Here is a 20,949-nt window from a genome sequence, read left to right as displayed (position 1 = left end):
TCCTACTAGCTGGTCATCTGAAATGTGCAGTAATGCTTGTGGCTGACAGTCTCATTTGGCTCCACTACAAAAGCTTCCTCTTCTTCAAGCTACTGTCCTCCTCCTCCAGTCCCCTCTCGTCCCAGCCTGAGTTCCTCTTTGTGTGGTGGCTCAGAGAGCCACGCCTCTCCTGATCCCCCTTGGTGAAGGCCCTGGTCTCCCTCCTGTGGCTGAGTGCCTCCCCTTCCTGGGCACATCTTCTCTCACTCGTGGAAGTATTGGTACTAGCAGCTGGAGGATCACACTGCATATGAGGTCTGTGGTTGTTCACAGCAGCTCCCTTGGCGGGGGCCTGCTGCCTGATACTGGTCACATCCTGGTGACTTCCGGGGGAGCCTGGCTCTCCAGAGGGAGGCGTTGCTCCAGGATACCGGGGGCTCGAGGGCTGCAGCTCACAGAGGCACTTCCCTTTGGCTTCACAGCCCAAGCCCATCCTCCTAAGCAGTCGTGGGTCCCGAAGCCAGTCCTGAAGGGGTGGCCTTTCAGGGTCCTTTGCAGTAACAGTGACAGTGGCTTCTTTGGACTCAGAGGGTGAGGGGTACAGGGAAGAAGCAAGAGACATCTTGGCAAATTCACTGTCTAGCTTGTTGCTGGGCACTCTGCCCTGGGGTCTGGACACCTCTGGGGTGATAGCAGGAGGGTGAGTCAGACTTCTCTGCAGTACGGGCCTGCGTTTCAGAATCTTCATTGCATCGTGTCTATAGTTTTTGTTGCAAGTCTTAATAATGGCACCACGCTTCTGCGCATCCTGAATCAGGTGGTTCCAATGCTGGTTTTCCTTGAAACAAAGAGAAGGAAGAAAATTAAATCCCAAAGAAACACTCATATGCTTGGGAAGCAGAGGTTCCAGCTTTCACTTCTGAACAAATAGTAAGTATACTTTCGTGAACAGATTCTCAAGAATCCATTACTTTTCAGACAAGGCTGAAAGGAAAAATAAGGTCGAATACAAAACTATAAAGCCATGCTGCTAGAACAGAACACTGGGAACCACTTCTAAGAAAGTACTTCCATCATTTTACCACTGATACTCAGGCCACGTGGTGAATTAGCTGTCATGCAAATCTGTACCAACTGCCAGTAGCCTCATGTAGCTCTTTAATCTTCAATTAAATAAAATTAAAAATTCATTTCCTCAGTTGCACCAGCCACATTTCAAGTGCTCAGCAGACACATGTGACTAGGGTTAGTATCCTGGACAACACAGACACAGAAGGGCTCCGTCATCCCACCAAGTTCCCTTTGACACTGCTGACCCTAGAGTCTTGCCTGTCTCCGGCCAAGGCTAACATTCTGGAAGAGGAAGGCTTGGTTTCAGAAAGCTCTAACTCTTGAGTGCATGCTGACTGTTCTAGAAAGAGGACCACAGCTTGCATCAAATTCCCAAAGGCTTCCCAAACTCCCAAGGGCTAAACCATCTTAATCTGCTGAGATAACTATTCCAAAGATGTCGTCTCACTTGTGTCTCTTTTCTAGAAGAGCTTAAATTATGAAAAGCACATCTAAACGGAAAAACAAAACAAAAACCCAACTCACGCATCTCTCCTCTCTTCCTTTTAGAGTTTCCTCAGCAATAAATTGCTTCTTTACAACCATCAGAACTTGGGCCTCTTTAGACAGAAGAAAGAGAGAGTATGAGGGAGGAAAAAAAGACAGAGACTGAAGGAAAGAGAAGGAAAGGATAGCTCCCCTCATGGGGGCTCCTGCACTATTCATGAAGGTGGGTAAGGGTATAGCAGTGAAGCTGCATACATAGTACTGACCTGCTGTGTGACCTTGGTCAAATCACTTGACCTCTCTGAGCCTGTTTCCTCACTGTAAGGTATGAATAGTATTTTATTTAAATGACTCTAAAATGTGCGTTGAAATAAAATAAAATAAATAAAATGCACTTTATTTTCACATTTTACCATTTCTGACTTTAGGGTGCCTCTAGGCCAGACAGCAGTTTCCATGTATGTAATCCTGGAGGAATTCATGGCTGGGCGACTACAACCGCTTGACTTTTAGTCAACAAACCACTTCTACAAAGAATGAGTCCTGGCTCTTGCCTGAAAAATCTTTCCACAGACATCCTCTGATAAGACAAGAAAGTACCAGCACTACAACTTGGAGAATGGAGATCAGAAGTTGGAAAAAACCCCGGGACCACAGTGGGGCCCTCTCATGACATGCCTCTGACTGCACAGGGAATGGTTCGAGCATCAGCAAGGGTACATGGGATGGTGAATGGGGACGACCAGAGTGTTAGTCTGAGAGTGAGATGCTTTCAGGGGTATCTTAGTCTACCTATTTTGCTGTTTTTCCTAGGTATGAACAAGAGTGATATGACACTGGGTTGGCCAAAAAGTTCATTCAGATGCTACAGAAAAGAAACAAATGAACCTTCTGGCCAACCCAATAAAAATCTGTCTAAAGTCTAAAAGAGTTCTTTCAGTCACTATAAGACAAAAATTCTAAGTGAAAATAAAGTGTCACAGTTCAATAGTGGAGCATAAAATAATGACGCACATTATATAACTATTGGCTTCTTGGATTTGATAAACTATGGTGGCAATGCAGACCTCACAGGGCCTTTTAAAGTAAGTCACGTAAATCAAGTGCACGGTACGGTGACCGCATGCATCAGGAAGGTGCATGTAAGCACCAGGCTCAGATCTCCCTGACTCAGGAGAGCTCTTGAGAGTCCTACCCTGTGGCTGGAAAGCAGATGTAAAGCAGATGGCCTTGCTGCTATTTCTGCCAATTCTACTGCACCTAAACTTGCTGTTTAATCCAATCCCTAGATCACAAAAACAGTTCTGAGAAGGGGCTATTAGTCTTGATTTCTCAGAGGAAACCGAGTGCCTTAATCACTGATTCTATCTCCATAAGGGAAACTTGGCTGAAAAACCAAAAAAAAAAAAAAAAGAGGCTAGGGAAGGGGGAAGCCCAAGGACAAATACGCAAGTTGGATTGCGAAGTCCAAATGATAAACTGGAAGTTTTTCTACTCTGTTCTGTCGGTCTCTTTTTGCCACACTGGCTTCCCAGAGTGAAGATAATAACGTCTATACTGCAGCTAGACGTCAGTGGTCTTCAAATCTGCGTGACGGTGACTCTGGGGCTCACAGAGACTTACTCGGGGGGATGTGAGCACGTTTTCTGGGAATCAATTTCCAAACCTCAGCTTCCAAACCCCAGTTCCCTATGTCCTCCTGGGGCTTTTCTGCCCTTCCACTCCATCCTTCACAACCACAAGTCTCACCTGTCCCAAATCTGACCACAGGGCACACAGCTAGGGGAGGTAAACATGCCTGGGTGTCAAATAGAGGGGGTGGTAAACAGAGGGGTGCCCATGAAGGCTCCTGCAATCAGGGCATCTAAGAGACACAACTCTATAAACATTTTACTTTTCGGGTTTGAACATTATCAAAATTCAACTGTGTGAAAAGAGTAATTGTTAATATGTTACTCAACTGACAAGATATCATTTGTTAATACTCAGATCCTTATGGTCACAGGAAAATATATTTTTTTAAAAAAACTCTTCGAGGTAACTATACATTCATAGGAAGTTACCAAAACAGTCCAGAGGTTCCACACACCCTTCACACAGTTTCCCCAAATCGTTATGAAAACCAATTCTTTAAATTTTCAAATTTACATGTAAAGATTTTGTGGCAGAAAAGCCTAATAGTCATATTAACAGAAAGCCTTTTAATTATGAAAATATATAAACTACCCCCACTGAATTTTATCCTAAACAGTATAAATGGCAATTCAATTTTAAAGAGCAGAAAGAATAGCACTGCTCTCTATTCCACTGGATATATTTAAGAGTGGCATAATGGATTTATTTTTAATAGCTTTCTTTTAAAATGTCAAATATTTACAATACATTAGAAACAAAATCTTTATCAACACTTAACGATGAAACACTTTCAATATAAACTTAAAAGCGGAGGATACACAGCTTTTAAACATTCTTTCAAGGGGGTACACAAACAACAAAGGTTGAAGACCACAAATCTAGGTAAGAGCTGAATGAGAAAGACTGTATTTGGGCGCCCTCTGGTGGAACTAACCAAAACAGGGGAAAATCCTACTGAGTTGGCACCTCTCCTGAGATAAAACAATGACTCTGTTAAATACAGAAATTAGAGAAACTGAGTTATTACACCTAATGAGGCAGGCAAATACATGCTTTATCTAGCTGTGGTTCACCAAATTAAGCTGTACTATTACTATTTGTCGACTACACATGTAAACTTGCCCCTCCTTCTACAGGAGTATCTGTACGCATGGATGAGCTCTGATGCCACTCACCCCTCAAGGGAAACAGCAAGCAGTGCTGCTCTAAGTGCCAAGACAGAAATGAAGATCCAAGCACTTTCCTGCAAATTCCCCCTCTCTCTGGCATTAAGCTAGGCTAATAGCCACATTTACTGAGTGTTTACTAAGTGCTAACCAATCTTCTAGCACTTTACATATATGGGTTTACATGTCTTCTTAACAATTCTACAATGTAGATACAATTTTTTTAAAGCTCATCTTGAGAGTACACTACGGATACCTGGGTCTTGGGCTAAGAAAGGGTGAGCGGTTTAGGCATTATAAAAGCTCCCAGGAAGAAGCTGCTGGAGGACAAAACAACCAGTGGGAAGAGGCTCATTATTGTTTGTAGCCTCAAAATCATTTCCACTTTGATGAAAAATAAAAACAAAACCTCAACCCGGTATCAGTCATCATGAGCAAACTCTGGAGTTCCCCGGTCCTCTAGAATGTACCTACCATCAGGGTCCTCAAATGTCCCAGGATGAAGAGGCTGTACTTGGCTCGTGTGATGGTGACATTCAATCTCTGCAAACTTGCCAGAAACCTAAGCAATAGAAGGAAAAAAAAAAGAGTTACTTCTTTCTTCAGAAAGACTCGGCATGTCAGTGTAGGTGAGACACAGGCATTTCAGACAGCTTTTCTTGGGCTCCTGCTTTAAGCTCGTGGTGCAGGATCCGACACAGAAGCAATTCCCATTAAGGACAGCAAACAAACAAGAGGCCCAGTGCTTTCCTTCAAAGTGATGCATCTGTCTGTCGATTTCCTATTTTGACTTGGATGAGATATTGGAAATTTTAATGGTATGATTTTTAAGCCTTCAAAGATCCTAAAAATATGATAGTAGATCAATTATGACACATACCATGGAGAGGAGCATGCCCCTGCAAAATATACTGGATTCAATAATCTGTTTCACTCTTATCAAGTGAAACAACAGATTCACACTGTGACATGGGTTAATACACAAGGTACCAAGAGAAGCAGACCTAACAGTGGATCAACTTCACAACTTAAAAAAGAAACCTTCATGATATTACTCAATTTTTTATATAAGAAAATAGAGCAAATGATGGTATTCTCTAACAGTGATTAAAAAGATCTAACTCTGGATCATAAACAAGCAAAGAATCAATGATGACAGTTACCCACCCAATTGAGCCTTGCATGGCATTTGCTCTGACACATGTAACAATAATACAGTCTTTCTCACGACCCTGGAAGGCATCCACGGTATCTACTTCTGCTGGCCTATTTACGAAGAGAGAAACATATTTGCTGAAAAAAGATAATTATTAAATATACATATTTATACAGTAGTATTTCTTACTTTTGTAGTGCTATCTTTTAAAACTGGAGTAGAATTCACATAACACAGAATTCACCATTTTAAAGCACACCATTTGGTGGTGTTGAGTCCATTCACTACAGTGTGCAGTCATCACCGCTATCTAATTTCATAGCATGTCCATCACCCAGGAGAGAAGCCCTGTGCCTATCAGCCATCAGTCTCTATCTCCCCCTCCCCAGGCCCTGGCAACCACTAATCTACTGTCTGTCTCTATGGACTTTTCTACATGGGAAATTTCATATAAATGGAATCATAAAATATGGGACCTTTTGTGTTGGGCTTCCTTCACCTAGCATAATGTTTTCAAGGTTCATCCGTGTCGTAGACTGGTAACAGTACTTCATTCCTTCCACGACTGACTATTCGCTTGTACAGATACACAATTTACTTCTTACCTATGTACCATTTTGGGACATTTGGGTTGTTTCCACTTTTTGACTATCATGAATAATGCTGCTACGAACATTCATGTACAAGCTTTTGTGTGAACCCTTTCTCAATTCTTTCAGGTATGTACCTAGGAGTGGAATTGCTGGGTCACGTGGTAATTCTATGTTCAACTTTAGGAGGAACTGCCAAACTGTTTTCTGCAGTTTCTCATCAGCAATGTGTAAGTATTCTAATTTCTCCACATCCCTTCCAAAACTTGTTATTGTTTTTTTTTTTTTTTTTGTAATGATAGTCATCTTGGTGGGTGTGAAATGATATCTCCTCACTGTGGTTTTGATCTGCATTTCCCTCATGACAAATGATGTGGAGCAGCTTTTCATGTGCCTGTTGGATTTCTGTTTATCTTCTTTTGAGAAATGCTCTTCACATCCGTTGCCCGCTTAAAAAGTTAGATTATCATTTTATTAAGTTGTATGAGTTCTTTATATATGCTGGATATGACTTGTCAGATAAATATTTTGCAAGTATTTTCTCCCACTCTGTGTGTTGTCTTTTCACTCTTTTGATAGTGTGTCCTTTGAAACACATAAGTTTTTAATTTTTATGAAGGCCAATTTACTTCTCCTTTGGTTACTGGTGCCTGGGTATCATATCTAAGAATCTGTTGCCTAATCTGAGGTCATATAAATTTACCTTTGTTTCCTTGTAAGTTTTATAGTTTTGTCTCTTAGACTCAGAGCACTCATTCATTTTGAGTTAATTACTCTATACAGTGTGAGACAGGGGTCTAAATTCATTCTTTTGCGGGTGGATATCCAGTTATTCCAGCACCATTTGTTGAAAAACTATTATTTCCCCAATGAGTAGGCTTGGCACCCTTGTTGAGTATCAACTGGCCATGAATGTATGGACTGATTTCTGGAATCTCACTTCTATTCTATTGGTCTATATATGTCTACCCTTATGACAGTACCAGTGTTGATAGCTTTGTAGTAAATTTTGAAAGAGGGAAGTGTGAGCCCTCCAACACTGTTCTCTGTCAAGCTATTTAGGGTCTCTTGCACTTCCATGTGAATTTTAGAATAAGCTTGTCCATTTCTGTAAAAGAAGGTAGCTGGAATTTTGACAGAGGTAACAATGAATCTGTAGATCAACCTGGGGAATGGTGCCATCTTAACAATATTAAGTCTTCCGATCCATGGACATGAAATGTCTTTACATTTATCTAGTACTTTAAATTCTTTCAACAACGTTTTGTCCTCCTGTGTATGAGCTCACACTTCTTTGGTTACATTTACTCCGAAGTATTTTGTTCTTTATGATGCTAGTGTAAATGGAATTTTAAGAAATTTTCCTTTTCAGACTTCTCTAGAGTGTAAAGAAATACAACTGATTTTTGTATACTGATCTTGTACCTTACAACTCTGCTGAACTTGTTTATAAGGACCAGTAGTTTGCATAGATTTTTTTAGGTTTTTCTAGATGTAAGAGTATGCCGTTTGTTTTTTGTTGTTGTTGTTGTTAGCTTTTTGCGTGTGTTTTTTTGTTTGTTTGTTTGTTTTTGGATTTTTTGTGGCCACACAGCATGCAGGATCTTAGTTCCCTGACCAGGGATCAAACCCATGCCCCCTGCGGTGGAAGCATGGTGTCTTAACCACTGGACCACCATGCAAGTCCCAGATTATGCCATTTGTAAGGAGACACTTTTACTTCTTCTTTTCCAATATGGATGCCATTTATTTCCTTTTCTTGCTTAATTGCTCTGCATAGAACTTCTAATACAGTGCTGCACAGAAGTAGTGCAAGTAGAGAGAGTAGAGAGTGGCATCCTTCCTCATCATAGGGGGAAAGCTTTCAATCTTAGCATCAAGTATGATGTGTTAGCTGTGGGTTTTTCATAGATGCTCTTTATTAGGTTGAGGAAGTTCCCTTCTCTTCCTAGTTTGTTGAGTATCTTTATCATGAAAGGTTACTGCATTCAGTCACATGTCTTTTCCACATTTATTCAGATGATCACCATCATGTGGGGTTTCCCCCTTTAATACGGTATATCACACTGACTGATTTTCATATGTTGAACCAACCTTGCATTCCTGAGATAAATTCCACTTGGCTGTGGTAAATAATCCTTTTAATATGCTGCTGAGTTCAGCTGCCATTATTTTGTTGAGAACTTCTGCATCCATATTCATAAAGGATATTGGTCCATAGTTTTCTTTTCTGGTGATGTCTCCATGGCTTTGGTATCAGGGTAATAATGGCCCCATAAAATGAGTTAGAAAGTGTTCCCTTCTATTTTTTGGAAGCATTTGCATAGGACAGGTGCTAATTCTTAATGTTGGACAGAATTCACCTGTGAAGCCTGATCCTCTGTTTTTCTCTGTTGGAAAGTGATTACTAACTCACTCTTTTTACATTTAATAGGTCTATCCAAAGTTTCTGGCTTTTCCTAGAGTCAATTTTGGTACTTTGTGTGCTTCTAGGTGCAGAAACTTTTGAGTTAATGGATTTCTAATATTTAATTTTTTTATTTTACTGTTGAGGTATAAAGGAGACAAAAACATGATCTTCACCCTATACATGAAGGCACTAAAAGGGTTAAATAATTTATTGTAAGGGAAAATGTGAATACATGATTCTCAGTAGAGTTAGAATTCAGATAACAAGTCATCCAACTAAAGGTAAAGGCCTGAAGAATTTCTCAGTCACTTCCATTGTCAAGTGTAACGGTGATGACATTTGAACTGGCAGGAGGCACTCCATCTGCAGGGGCGACACGTGTAACCACACTCCCTCCCAGCACAAGTCTATGGAGCCAGGGTCCTAGTCTCCTTGTTCTATACTACCAGGGTCTAAGACCACTCCCTAGAGTTAAGTTTCCTTTGCTTCTTTCCTTCTATCCCCTCTTTCTTCTTTTTAATTCAACAGAAAAACTCAAAATCTCTGTAAAAATAGAGATGCCTCACCCTTTTCTATCAAACTCTTTGTCCAAATCCTTCTGAATCATCGTCTTCTGAGCCTTGTAATGGGTTATTATGCCAATGTTTCGGAAAGTAACATCCCTTCTTCTGTCTTTCATAAGTTTAATTATTTCCATTACCAGTTTTATTTCTTGAACATTTACATATGAGCTAAATAAGATGAAAACAAAAAAATACAACACATCAAAACTAATAGCAGCCCAATTGCTAAGTTAAGTTCCACTTTGTTTTCCACTACAGTAAAGGGTACATAGGTAGGTTTCATCTTTATTCAGTCAGCAGTGATTCAAAGAGGCTGTTATAATGACCATTAATATTGTACATATGAATAAATATAAAAATAACTGCCCAGTGAAACACAAAGTTGTAGGAGAGAAAAGTGGTTCGAGTTACGTGATGTTAAGGCACCAGTTTCTCCACTTATTAAAACAGGGATAGCCACAGTGAGAACGAAAGTATTCATAATAATAATGAAGATATGACTAATGAATAGCTAACATTAAGGATTGACTATCTTCCCCACACTGAGAAAAGTGCTTCAGATGTACTACCTTCCTGCATTCCCCACCACAGGTCATGCAGATCATGCACCACATGACCGAGAGGATGGCAGCCACACGGACTAAATGTGACCCGGCTCCCAGAGATGAACAAACACGGGGCCCTACAGCAGGATCACGTCCTCTGTCCTTGCTGGCCTCATCCTGCACTCCCAACTCATCTCCTGAACTACAATGCGTTCCCTCATCACCATACCAAATGCAACATGTGTGCACACTGGGGGATGCCCTGCACGCGCAACTTTATTCCCGAGGCTACCTTATCTGTCTCACTTTAAAGCCTTAAATATTCACTATTCTAATTTCAAGACTTACTATACGGACAAGCCAGTCAGCTAGCTTTCTTTTCCATACCTGAAAGCTTTATTTGGTCACCTCTCAGGCCAACTCTCTTCCCGTGACCATCCATCTCCATAATACTTATGCGGTAAACTCTCAATCCCCTGCTCCATTCCAACAGACCCCACTACAACTTCCACAGTCCCTCTGGAATAGCAACCCCCCAGCCAACTGCTCCGTATTTCTGACTTCTTCACTGAGGGGCCCCTCCTTCCACCAATATTAACTAATATCTTATTCTCATGGAGGACACCACTTGCTTTGCAGCTCTCTCTTGACACAGAGGTGGAATTTCTATTTCTTCATACGTCATGATGCAGGGGTGGCATTTCTATCTGTGCTAACAAATGCAGCCTCCGGGCTCCTCCTCCTTTATTCTCTCACAAGAAGCCCCGGCTCCTCTGAGGTGCTTGCTAATTAGCAACCACTGCTCCTTTTGTGCTGTCATTCACAAACCACCTGATTCACAATCCAACATGCTGGAAGTATTGTCCACCCTCTGCCTCACACCTTGATTCAACTGTATCTGTACTTATCCGTCACAATACTTAACCCAACTGGAACCATTAATCACCACGGTGATGGCCTGGTTAATGTCTGTCTCGCCTGTTGGACCACAGCAGCCTTGCACTGGGGCCACGTCTGTTTTACTCACAGCTGGGATCTCAGCATGGATCTACTGAAGTGCTGACCGCATTTTAGGTAACATAACCCCCATTACCCAGTTAAGAAAAAAAAAATCAAGACTGAAATATATAAAGACATCAGTAATTTATGATTGAAAAGGTGAAGTTATCAACCCAGCTAAAAGAAAATGATTGTGCACTGGCACTAGGCAGAGAGATTTATATGGAAAGTATTTTGAATTTAAATATGAACAGAAACAATACAAAAATTCTGGGACCATCAGTGGGGACTGAAGAAAAAGGAGAACTTACTCATTATCCCGCTTTTCTGAACCATCTTCAACATCAAACACGAGGTAGGGTTGAAATGGCCAGTCAGATGAACACCGAATGGTCTCTGTCATTCTACAAAAGAGCAGCCACCATTTAGAATGCAAGTCAAATTACAAGAGAAAATGTTTTAGAATTATTATTACTATTTGTTCTTTCTGTGGAAGAGAGCAAGGGAAAGTTAAGAGGACAAGAAGGACCTTCTTTTTAAGTAAAATTAAATACTTGTAAATAACATATTTTAGTGAGAGGTAGCAGGTGAATTTCATTTCTATTCTAGTACTAGGGAGAATGACCCATGTAAATTAAAATATAACAATCATGATTGGAAAGTTACTCATAATACAGTAAGTGAAAAATGCATGCTACAGTATACTATGTAGAGCATGGTGTGCTTTTTTCCTCCAAAAAAAGGAGAAAAAGTAAAAAAAAAAAGATGTGCATAGTACAAGGACTGGAAGTAGATATAACAAAATGTTACCAGTGATTACTTCTGGGTAGTATCAATAGGGGTTGGGTTTATCCCTTTCTTTTCATTTATCTGCATTTGCTACAATCAATAGGACTTTTGTAATTAAAATTATTAAACCTTTGTGTTTTTAATAACAAGACCTAAAAGCACAACAAAAGAGCTATTCTTCCTAAGCAGCCAAACCTACAAATAAAACAGGTGAACATGCAATGAACAGAGCTCACCTATTTGTTTTCAAGTTCCTGTTATAAATGTAATTAGAAGGGAAGAGACATATGTCTGGGTGCATCCTGTACTGAATGGTGAGCTGTAAGACAGGCAGCCTGCCAATCACGTTGTGCTCCACGTTCTCTTCCAGAAGGTTGTAGAAGCGGGCCATCATCGACTGGTCATAGCCATACTCCTGGGCCTTCTGAAAGGAGGAAAACAAAACAATAATCTGCAAGAATTCATGTGTACTTTTCCCACTATTAAAAAAAAAAACAAAACAATCACTGAGCTCTCAAATGTACAAGGTATTACCAACAACCAAAGATTCAGAGAGAGAAGATATTTCCGACTCCAGCCCTAGAAAAGCCATGTAGCTTGACTACAAAAGTTAAGGTATTTTCCCCTTATTTAGAAAACCCACATACTGCTTATGAACGAGATGTGATCTTGTGAATGACCACAACTGTCGCTATTTTATAGGTGCTAACAGGGGTCACCTGAAAGAATCAATGATAAAAGCAGCAAAGAACTGTAACCCAGATTTTAACAATTATTTCTGGGCTATGCTATCACAACTAGAAATAATGAATGCCATTGTAAATAAGCCTCTGAAAGACCACTTTCTTCATCCATCCATCATATACCAAGCAGCTAAAATTTGGGGTGCTGACAGTCTACAGTGAAGATCAAATGTCACAGAGCTTACATTCTAGTGGAGGACACAGGCAACTAAGTTGATTTCATAAATCCAAGAAAGGGTTACAAAACCTGTGATCTGAAACACAGTGACTTAATTGACAAACGAAGAAAACTGTCTTAATGTTATCACGGTCGTGCCTTGGGATATACTTTTCAATGGTAGCATCATATCAAGATTCAAAAAGTATTACGTCTTAAATAATCTAGAAGCAAAAAATGTGCTCTGGAAAACCCACTAGGATGATGCAATCTTTATGAGTGACGTTGACAATATGAGCGTTGAAGATGTATGTGCAAAGTTTTAATAAACCTGTTTCACAAACTATCAGAGTGGAGAAAACAGGCGTTACTTCTTATTTATATTAGTTATATATGTGATTATTTACATATGTGATATTAAATAGGTTTGTATAATTAAAGAGAATATTTTTAGTAGACATTTGGCAATTTCATCTATACCCCCCAAAGTTTATCTATTCAAGTTAGCTAAAAAACCTCATTTATTTCACTCTGTGAAAAAAGAAAGAGGTTTATATGAGGTAACACATCTACTTCCAGAAAAAAAAACTGAGTCCATCCTACAAAATGATGGAGATTTTTATGTTTTGACATGAACATATATCCCTGATCTATTTACTGACTGGAAAAAAAGGTAATTTGGTACAGACTGATTCTTCCACCTTTAAACAAGGTCAAAACCTACATACAGGGCTTCCCTGGTGGCACAGTGGTTGAGAGTCTGCCTGCCAATGCAGGACCCAAGGGTTCGAGCCCTGGTCTGGGAAGATCCCACATGCCACGGAGCAGCTGGCCCCATGAGCCACAATTACTGAGCCTGCGCGTCTGGAGCCTGTGCTCCGCAACAAGAGAGGCCGCGATAGTGAAAGGCCCGCGCACCGTGATGTGGAGTGGCCCACACTTGCCACAACTAGAGAAAGCCCTCACACAGAAACGAAGATCCAACACAGCCATAAATTAAAAAAAAAAAACCTACATACATATACACAAATTTATACATTCCCTATAGCCATCTGACATTCTGAATCTAGTAACTTATTTACTGTCTGTTACCCACTAGAATGTCAGCTTCATGAGGGCGAGGATTTTTTTTCTCTTTGTGGTATGCGGGCCTCTCACTGTTGTGGCCTCTCCCGCTGCGGAGCACAGGCTCCGCACACGCAGCCTCAGCAGTCATGGCTCAGCCGCTCCGTGGCTTGTGGGATCTTCCCGGACTGGGACACGAACCCGTGTCCCCTGCATCGGCAGGCGGACTCTCAACCACTGTGCCACCAGGGAAGCCAGAGGTCAGGGATTTTTGTCAATTTTCGTCACTGTCATGACGCCAGAACTTAAAAACAGTGCTTGAATTAGCCTGGCACTCAATGAACACAGACTGAAAAAAAGTCAACACACACATGCCCACAAACTGTTCAAATACTCACTAAACTGTTCATAGTACTTATCCCTAGGGTTAGAAAGGCATGCTGAGAAAATTAACTTTGTAATTATTTTCTGAATCTTCTCAATAAGCCTCTATTATTTTTGCAACAATAAGAAAAGCCCAAATGGATTTTTCTCATTTCTGCTGTTTTTAATCAATCACCAAAGGAGACAGTGAAGTTGAGGCCTATCGACAACCCTTTTCACTAACCACGTGCTAAGGCCCTTCAGGAAGTTAAATCAGTAGGTTTCTGAAATACTGCAACTATTCAAGGAATGCAGGGCAGAGCTGGCTCCTCCTAGGTCTCCACAAGCAGAACCCCCCACAGCAGCTCTGTCCTATGGACAAGGTTTTCACTCAGGGACATGGGCGCTCCTAGGCTACTCCCTTGAACAGTCACGCACGAGTGTTCAGACGTCAAAGAACTGCACTATCATTTTGATGATTCCAAAGTCAAAAACAATACTAACCAAAAAAACCTGCTTTCTTTCCATAACGTAACAGAAATGCTGTGAAAATGGTCTGTTCTCTGGGACAGTTTATGCAGCCACTACTCTATATTTGTACAAATAATCTATGTATCAGTAAAATGCTCAAATTTCATTAAACTTCAAAACCGTCATCTAGACCTATGAAGATTACCCAAAACATCTGAATCCTGATTCTGCTGTGCATTTCTAGGAGCCATCTTTAGTGAGATTTAAGAAACGAAGTGAAGGGAACCACAACTTTGGTGCTCATCTTCCCACAAGCACAGCCCACAACCTCTTTCCTTTCACCACCTTCCCTTTCAGAGGATGTGAGGGACACCGGCATTTTCCTGTGCTATAGGATACAGAATCCTAAAATTGAAAACGTTACTGTAAGAATAATTTCTCTTTATACTGTTTTCCTCAAATTTGCACATATTGAAAGATAAATCAGGAGGTTGGATTCTATTCCCTGCTTTTAAAGTTTTTCTTTTATTATTGTTTTGGTGTTTATGTTACTAAAATAAATCAGATACAGCCCTTAGAACAGCTGCACACTGCCTTTCCCAAAGGAACAGCCCACTGCACATGGGACATCCTCCTCCTAAACTTCTGGTCTGTGACACTCACACTGCTCCTGTCACACACACATAAGCACATTATGAACAAAGGAACATTTCCGGAGACTTTCACTATGAAGGCTCTCAACAGTGGTTCTCTTTTCTCAGCCATTCCCTATTTATCCTTGCAAATAAGAGATGATGATCCAAGAAAGACCGCCCCGCCGCCCCCAAAAAAAAAAAAAAAAACCCAAACAAGCCCCTACCACTTTAAAGCAACACGAATGTGAAAAAACATACCATAGAAATGACTGTGGGAGGGAGCTGCTTAGGATCTCCTACAAGGATGAGCTTGTTGCAACGATGTATGAGTGGAGTAAGAGTTTCAACTTCACAAGACTGTCCGGCCTTGGTAAGAGAGTACAGAATGGAGACATAATCAGAATTATCTCTATTATTTATTTATCCATATACAGTCTATCCAATTCACAAGTGTCCTAACCATTCAGAAACATACACTTTCTCCTTCTGCACCAAAGATCAAAAATAAGAACTTCCTTTGGTTAGAAAACAAAACAACAAAAACATTCTAAATGCCGAAGCGGGGGAAAAAGACCCACACACGTTTTGAAGTCAGCCACCACTCAGGTGCCACTACCACCTGGGAAGCAGCCCATAAGCAAGAAGGGCCATGTCATGTCCCCAGTTTGTCTTCTTTGTCCCTGCTGGGCACATGCCTGGGGGGACTGTGTGTCTGTGTGCCCCACCCCCTCTCTCTTCCTTGCTCCTCAGTAGGCCGCTTCAGTTGCAAGACTCAAGCTTCTTTTCAATTCAATGGCATTTCCTTCAATTATTTCATCACTTCCACCTTTTCTATTCCTTCGTTTTGGTGAATACTGGATCTTGGATCTCCTGGATGGGTTCTCTGTACCTCATTTTCCATCTCTTTTGTCTTCTGGCTCTACATTCTGGCAAACAGTAGGTACCCAATAAATGTTTGCTCAATGAATGAAGTAGAAATAAAGATGTTAGCTGAAAATACGGTGGCTCAGAGCTGTCCAGAGTTATATTAAAAATGCTTCAAAAGGTCACCAGAGGGCTTCCCTGGTGGCGCAGTGGTTGAGAGTCCGCCTGCCGATGCAGGGGACACGGGCTCGTGCCCCGGTCCGGGAAGATCCCACATGCCGCGGAGCAGCTGGGCCCATGAGCCATGGCCGCTGAGCCTGTGCGTCCAGAGACTGTGCACCACAACGGGAGAGGCCACAACAGTGAGAGGGCCACGTACCGCAAAAAAAAAAAAAAAAAAAGGTAACCAGAGATATCCCAAGCAGGAGCTAGAATAATCCTTGGGAGGGATTTTATGAAGAACAATCAGGAATCTCTAAGACTACAGTCCCGATACTGAAAAAGCAATTTTCATCGTGGTGGGTCATTAGCAGCGTATTTCAACATAAGAGAATACATATGTAATGGCAGGTCAAAATCAGATGCAAAGACCACTTTGTCAACATCTCGGCAGCCACTCTTCATCTAAGACTTACTCCTTACTCCTAGCAAAGCTGTATGGCCGACTGCTTACTGACCTCATCAACAATGACACAACTAAAGGGGACACCCCCTTGCCCACGGAAAGCAGCCTCGAGCAGCAAACCACCACTCGTGCTCAGTGTGCAGCAGATGATGTGGGACTCTAAGATGATGATGTTCTGTGTCTTTTGTGGGCATCCTTGAACCTAAGAGAATAAAAGTTCATCAACATTCAGTTGTATATAAATTCTTAACTACACTTATTATGTGGCAGAATAATGTCTAGTAAATGTTAGGTAGGAACCTCAAGCCTAGAAAAGAGAAGAAACATTCAAGATAATCAGAAGCCACCAGAAAGAACACTTTGCAGTGGAGTCTAATCTCAGAACATGAGTTAATAATAAGCACATTAAGAAAAATTTATTCAGGTTTAATTTGGTCGAAGTGGATTACAATTCTTACAGCCTGACGTATGAGGGAAGGTATCAGAATAAGCAAAGATTAAGTAATTCTACTGAGTTGTGAAGCAATTATCTGAGTAAAACCAGGATCAGAACTAAGCCTGAACATACACTTTGCTGTTAGTTTTTAAGTATGTAATATTGTTCTTTTATAAGGGATAGTACCAACAAAAACGCCTGTGAAACTGACAAGCATTCTAGTTCCACAGTGGAATCCAACAACCTTGGTCCAGACTATAATGGAATAAACTGTGATGGAGACTAACAGTATGAATGACACCTCACAATGCATATCATTCAGTGTTCAAATTAATAAACTAGTACTCTCATCATAGATTCAGGTAGCCTATCTCCCCTCCTGAAAAAGCTGTCGTGAATCATCCCTGAACATGTGATAGATTCAACCATGGAGGCCAAGGCATGTATGTGAAGAGAGGGTGGCAACTGTGGCCTTCTGGTGCTCACATGTTAACTGTCACATACCTCTCCTCTCAGCTATCTAATGAGTAAAACTGCCAAGGACAATTAATTTAATGGCCCACAGAACAATGTGATCAGCGGCAAAAACCATAATACAGGTAAACATGGACTTCATCCTTAAATGTGGGAAGATTAATTTTGGGCTCAGCTTAAAGTTTTAATAAAAAGCTTTCCACATAACTTTTGATTTAAATAAACAAACTGCTAGTGGAAATACACATTAAGTTCAATTATATTTATTTAGCCACACAGAGAAGGTCAATAATACATTCAAGAGGAAAACCACAGCTCAAAAATACAAATACCATTACCGGTTGAGTATTACCCTCTCTTTCCCTGACCGCCAATTCATTTCATTAAGGGCTGCATGCTGGTGATGGGGTACACACCTGGCTCATTCTAGCTTTGACCAATATAAATGTTAGTTGATATTTTTATATCCAAAGAAAACTGGGAAAAGTTATACATGTTATAGAAGGATTTTTTGTGATCAGAAACAAGTAAAAGGAGTGTATGCTTTCAGCCAAAAACTGAGAAAAAAGGTGCTTATATTTCTTGGGCCACATCCCAGCCACTGTCACTCTACCTGAATTCAGATGTGTATTTTTTTTTTCCTGTATCTTCAAATAGTTACTTATTTATTTATTTATTTGGCTACGCTGGGTCTTAGTTGTGGCATGTGGGATCTTCCCGGCAGCGTGTGGGATCTTTTAGTTGCAGCATGAGGGATCTTTTAGTTGTAGCATGCGGGCTCTTAGTTGCAGCACATGGGATCTAGTTCCCTGACCAGGAATCACACCCACACCCCCTGCAATGGAAGCAGAGTCCTAACCACTGGACAGCCAGGGAATTCCCCCAAATTTTTAAATGTAATTGAGAAAAGACCACAGGTTGTCTGAACTATTTCATAATTTTAAAAAAGAAAAAGTAATACCAGTAAAGTGCTACACGTGAACTACTTACCTCTTTAATTTTAGAAGAAAGCTCCTGCCTTTCTTGTGAAACTTTGGCCATTTTTTCATCTAATTCTTGCCTCTGGAAAAAATCAGAATGCCATCATTAAAATTAAATTAAGCATTTTAAAATGCTTTCCAATGGACTGCCTCACATTTCAAAAGGGTGAGCCAGTACTTTACCAATGAAAAACTGATTCACCCAGTGTGTTTTCTCTATACCAGTCTTTCTGTATTGCTGTGTGTCAGAGTTTAGCTAAGCTACTCCATGGTACTGATGCCCTGGCATCCATTTTGTTTGGCCAAGCAGCCTGCAGAGACCCCAAACTAACACTAGGCCCCTTCACACACATGCACGCCCTAGATGGCAGCCCGTGGAGTCACCGGCCCACCAGCCAACATAAGCTCTTGTGATCAACAGTCTCCTCTGCCATCCAGTGCCTTCCCCTTATATGCCCTTTAGATAAGAGACCCTCTAAGCTACTTACCAAAACCCTGCTCTTTCAGTTAAAATTGGCCAATCCAGCCCTAGCCTGGGAACCCCAAAGTACTCCACGCATGGACTCTGATCATGACATGTGCGCCAGGGCCTGCCTCTCTCTGTCTGCACTCTCCCTTGACCTGCCTGTCATGCCCCACGAGACATGCCTTATACCTCCCTCAAGACCTGTGAAAATAAACTTCTCTATTTCGCTTTCTCTTGTGGTCTGTTTTTAAACATCAGCTCATTGTCCAGCAACCCGACAACCAGCACCCCATGCTTCAATCAGTAGGTGCTAATTTGATAAATTCTTTTATTTTTTGTGGCCACCCTGTGCAGCATGAGGGATGCTCATGAGGAACTAGGGTTCCCTGAGCAGGGATCGAACCTGAGCTCCCTTCAGTGTAAGTGCAGATTCTTAACCACTGGACCACCAGGGAAGTCCAATAAATTCTTAATAGTGTGTATGATTCAGTTCTGTTCAGAGTACTGCAGGTACGCTTTCTGCTTAAGCAGGCCAACCCTTGGGGCATCACTTACGTGTTATCTACTCTGCCTTCATGCTATTAACAGTGGCGTTCAGTGGCTAAAACAGACTGCACGTGGCCTGCAAAGTCTGAAATATTTACTATCTTGTTCTTTTAAAAAAAGTTTAACCCCTAATGTAAGGCATACCATCTCTGTGTACATTTTTGTACACAAATTATGCTATTCCACAATGAAAGAATGGCATCAAATACTCACCAACTAGTTTATCTATGAGCTTTTAAAAAACACTGATCAAGACATGTTTAGATACCTGTAGTTCCCTTCCACCTCGGCATAAAGCACGCTGGCGAGAAAGTTCAGCTAGTTGATGATCTAGAAATTCCTTTCTTCTGTGAATCTCATGAATATGAGAAGGTAAGTCTTTTTCTTTAAAAAAAAGATAAAAAGCTGTTGATTCTAACAAATACACACATATGCATACAAATGAGAAGAAAAACTAGCTTTCAAAACTAGACTACTTCTAGGGTCTCCAAATTACCTTTAATGCCCATGCCATTTTCTACCATACAAAAAGAAACAGAAATCAATTTATATATACCTTTATTCAGTACTTACTCATTCTGTGGTTAACTTGGCTCTCCAAACTGAATTTTAGGACCTCAGTATTAATACACTTTTCTGGACCTAGACGTACTAAATTTATATCTCCACAGTTTCCTGTTGATAGAAGTCACACTTAGAGGTTAATAAGAATGCTGTCAATTTCTGTACATAATAATTATTTCTAAGCAAATATATTAACAATCAGAGAAAGGAGCTAACATGAACTATTAATCAACCAAATACCTGGAACTGCGCTAGAGGTTCCACACACATTCTTTTAGATTTGCTTCATAAGAATCCTATAAGGCAAGAATTTATTTCCACCTAATAAAAGCTACTGAGGTTGCACAAGCAGTACACTGCAGAGTTGAGATTCTATTACACTAATGCTTCTCAAACTATGTTCTATACATCACTCCATGGTAAAATGTATTTGGGAAATGGCGAGTGAAAATAAAACAAATTTCTTGACCATAGGATATTTCGAAGATGAAGACTTTTCTCTATTAATGCAGGTCTGAATTCCCCAAACAGAATCTTACAGGACCATCAAATGCTTTTCTGCAGAATACTGAGAACCACGGTTTTGAAACACTGTTCCACATCACAATGCCACTCCAGGATCTAAGGGACACAAGATGCTGGAAATTCTGGAATATGGTAATTCCAAAAACTGTCAGCATCATTTAACTGGTTTATTAACCACATTTTAATTTTAGGTTAGCACATTTCAGATATTATTTAATCTAAAAGTCTCCCACTGCTTCACTGAACTACTAAACTATAGCAATCATGCAGCGTTTATTAGCACTTATCCCAATCTGACACATCACATACTTGTTTGCTATCTCCTTCCACTGAATCCAAGTCCCATAAGAACCAGGTTTTGTTTTGGTCACAGCCTAGAACCGCAGCTGGCACGTAAGTACAATAAACATACACTGAATGAATAAATGAACTCATTATACAGCTGTTCACACATATTTTTGTTCCTAGTTCAGCTCATTCTTCTAAAATTTGAAGCCATCTTCTCTGACCAACATTTACTTGAAGGTGTCAAAATTGCTAACTTGTGTTTCTACCAGAAAGGTGGATGAGATTTATAGCCACTATAAGCATCTAAAAATGCTCCAGAAATTAAAACAGACATCCTTTAAATTGCAGGGTGAGCTCA

At 40.7% G+C, this 20,949-nt stretch overlaps 1 protein-coding gene across 1 annotated transcript in view; it reads right to left on the bottom strand.

The window, feature by feature from the left end:
• The window catches only part of LOC308609749 (putative helicase senataxin), a 61,541-nt gene continuing 40,592 nt past the window's right edge, over positions 1 to 20,949 (bottom strand). Inside the window, exons 14-24 of the mRNA XM_081223460.1 lie at positions 19,788 to 19,889; positions 19,483 to 19,598; positions 18,213 to 18,284; positions 16,365 to 16,514; positions 15,082 to 15,189; positions 11,626 to 11,813; positions 10,912 to 11,004; positions 9,060 to 9,224; positions 5,505 to 5,603; positions 4,812 to 4,899; positions 1 to 817 (exon numbers count right to left, since the gene is read on the bottom strand). Of these exons, the coding sequence (XP_081079586.1) occupies positions 65 to 817; positions 4,812 to 4,899; positions 5,505 to 5,603; positions 9,060 to 9,224; positions 10,912 to 11,004; positions 11,626 to 11,813; positions 15,082 to 15,189; positions 16,365 to 16,514; positions 18,213 to 18,284; positions 19,483 to 19,598; positions 19,788 to 19,889 (1,934 nt within the window). The 3' untranslated portion in view covers positions 1 to 64. The remainder of the gene's footprint in view (positions 818 to 4,811; positions 4,900 to 5,504; positions 5,604 to 9,059; positions 9,225 to 10,911; positions 11,005 to 11,625; positions 11,814 to 15,081; positions 15,190 to 16,364; positions 16,515 to 18,212; positions 18,285 to 19,482; positions 19,599 to 19,787; positions 19,890 to 20,949) is intronic.

The sequence above is a fragment of the Mesoplodon bidens genome, assembly GCF_964165515.1.
Source record: "Mesoplodon bidens genome assembly, chromosome: Y".
Lineage (NCBI taxonomy): Eukaryota > Metazoa > Chordata > Mammalia > Artiodactyla > Ziphiidae > Mesoplodon > Mesoplodon bidens.
The sequence above is the reverse complement of the archived record's forward strand: the minus strand, read 5'-3'. Positions and strand labels throughout refer to the sequence as shown.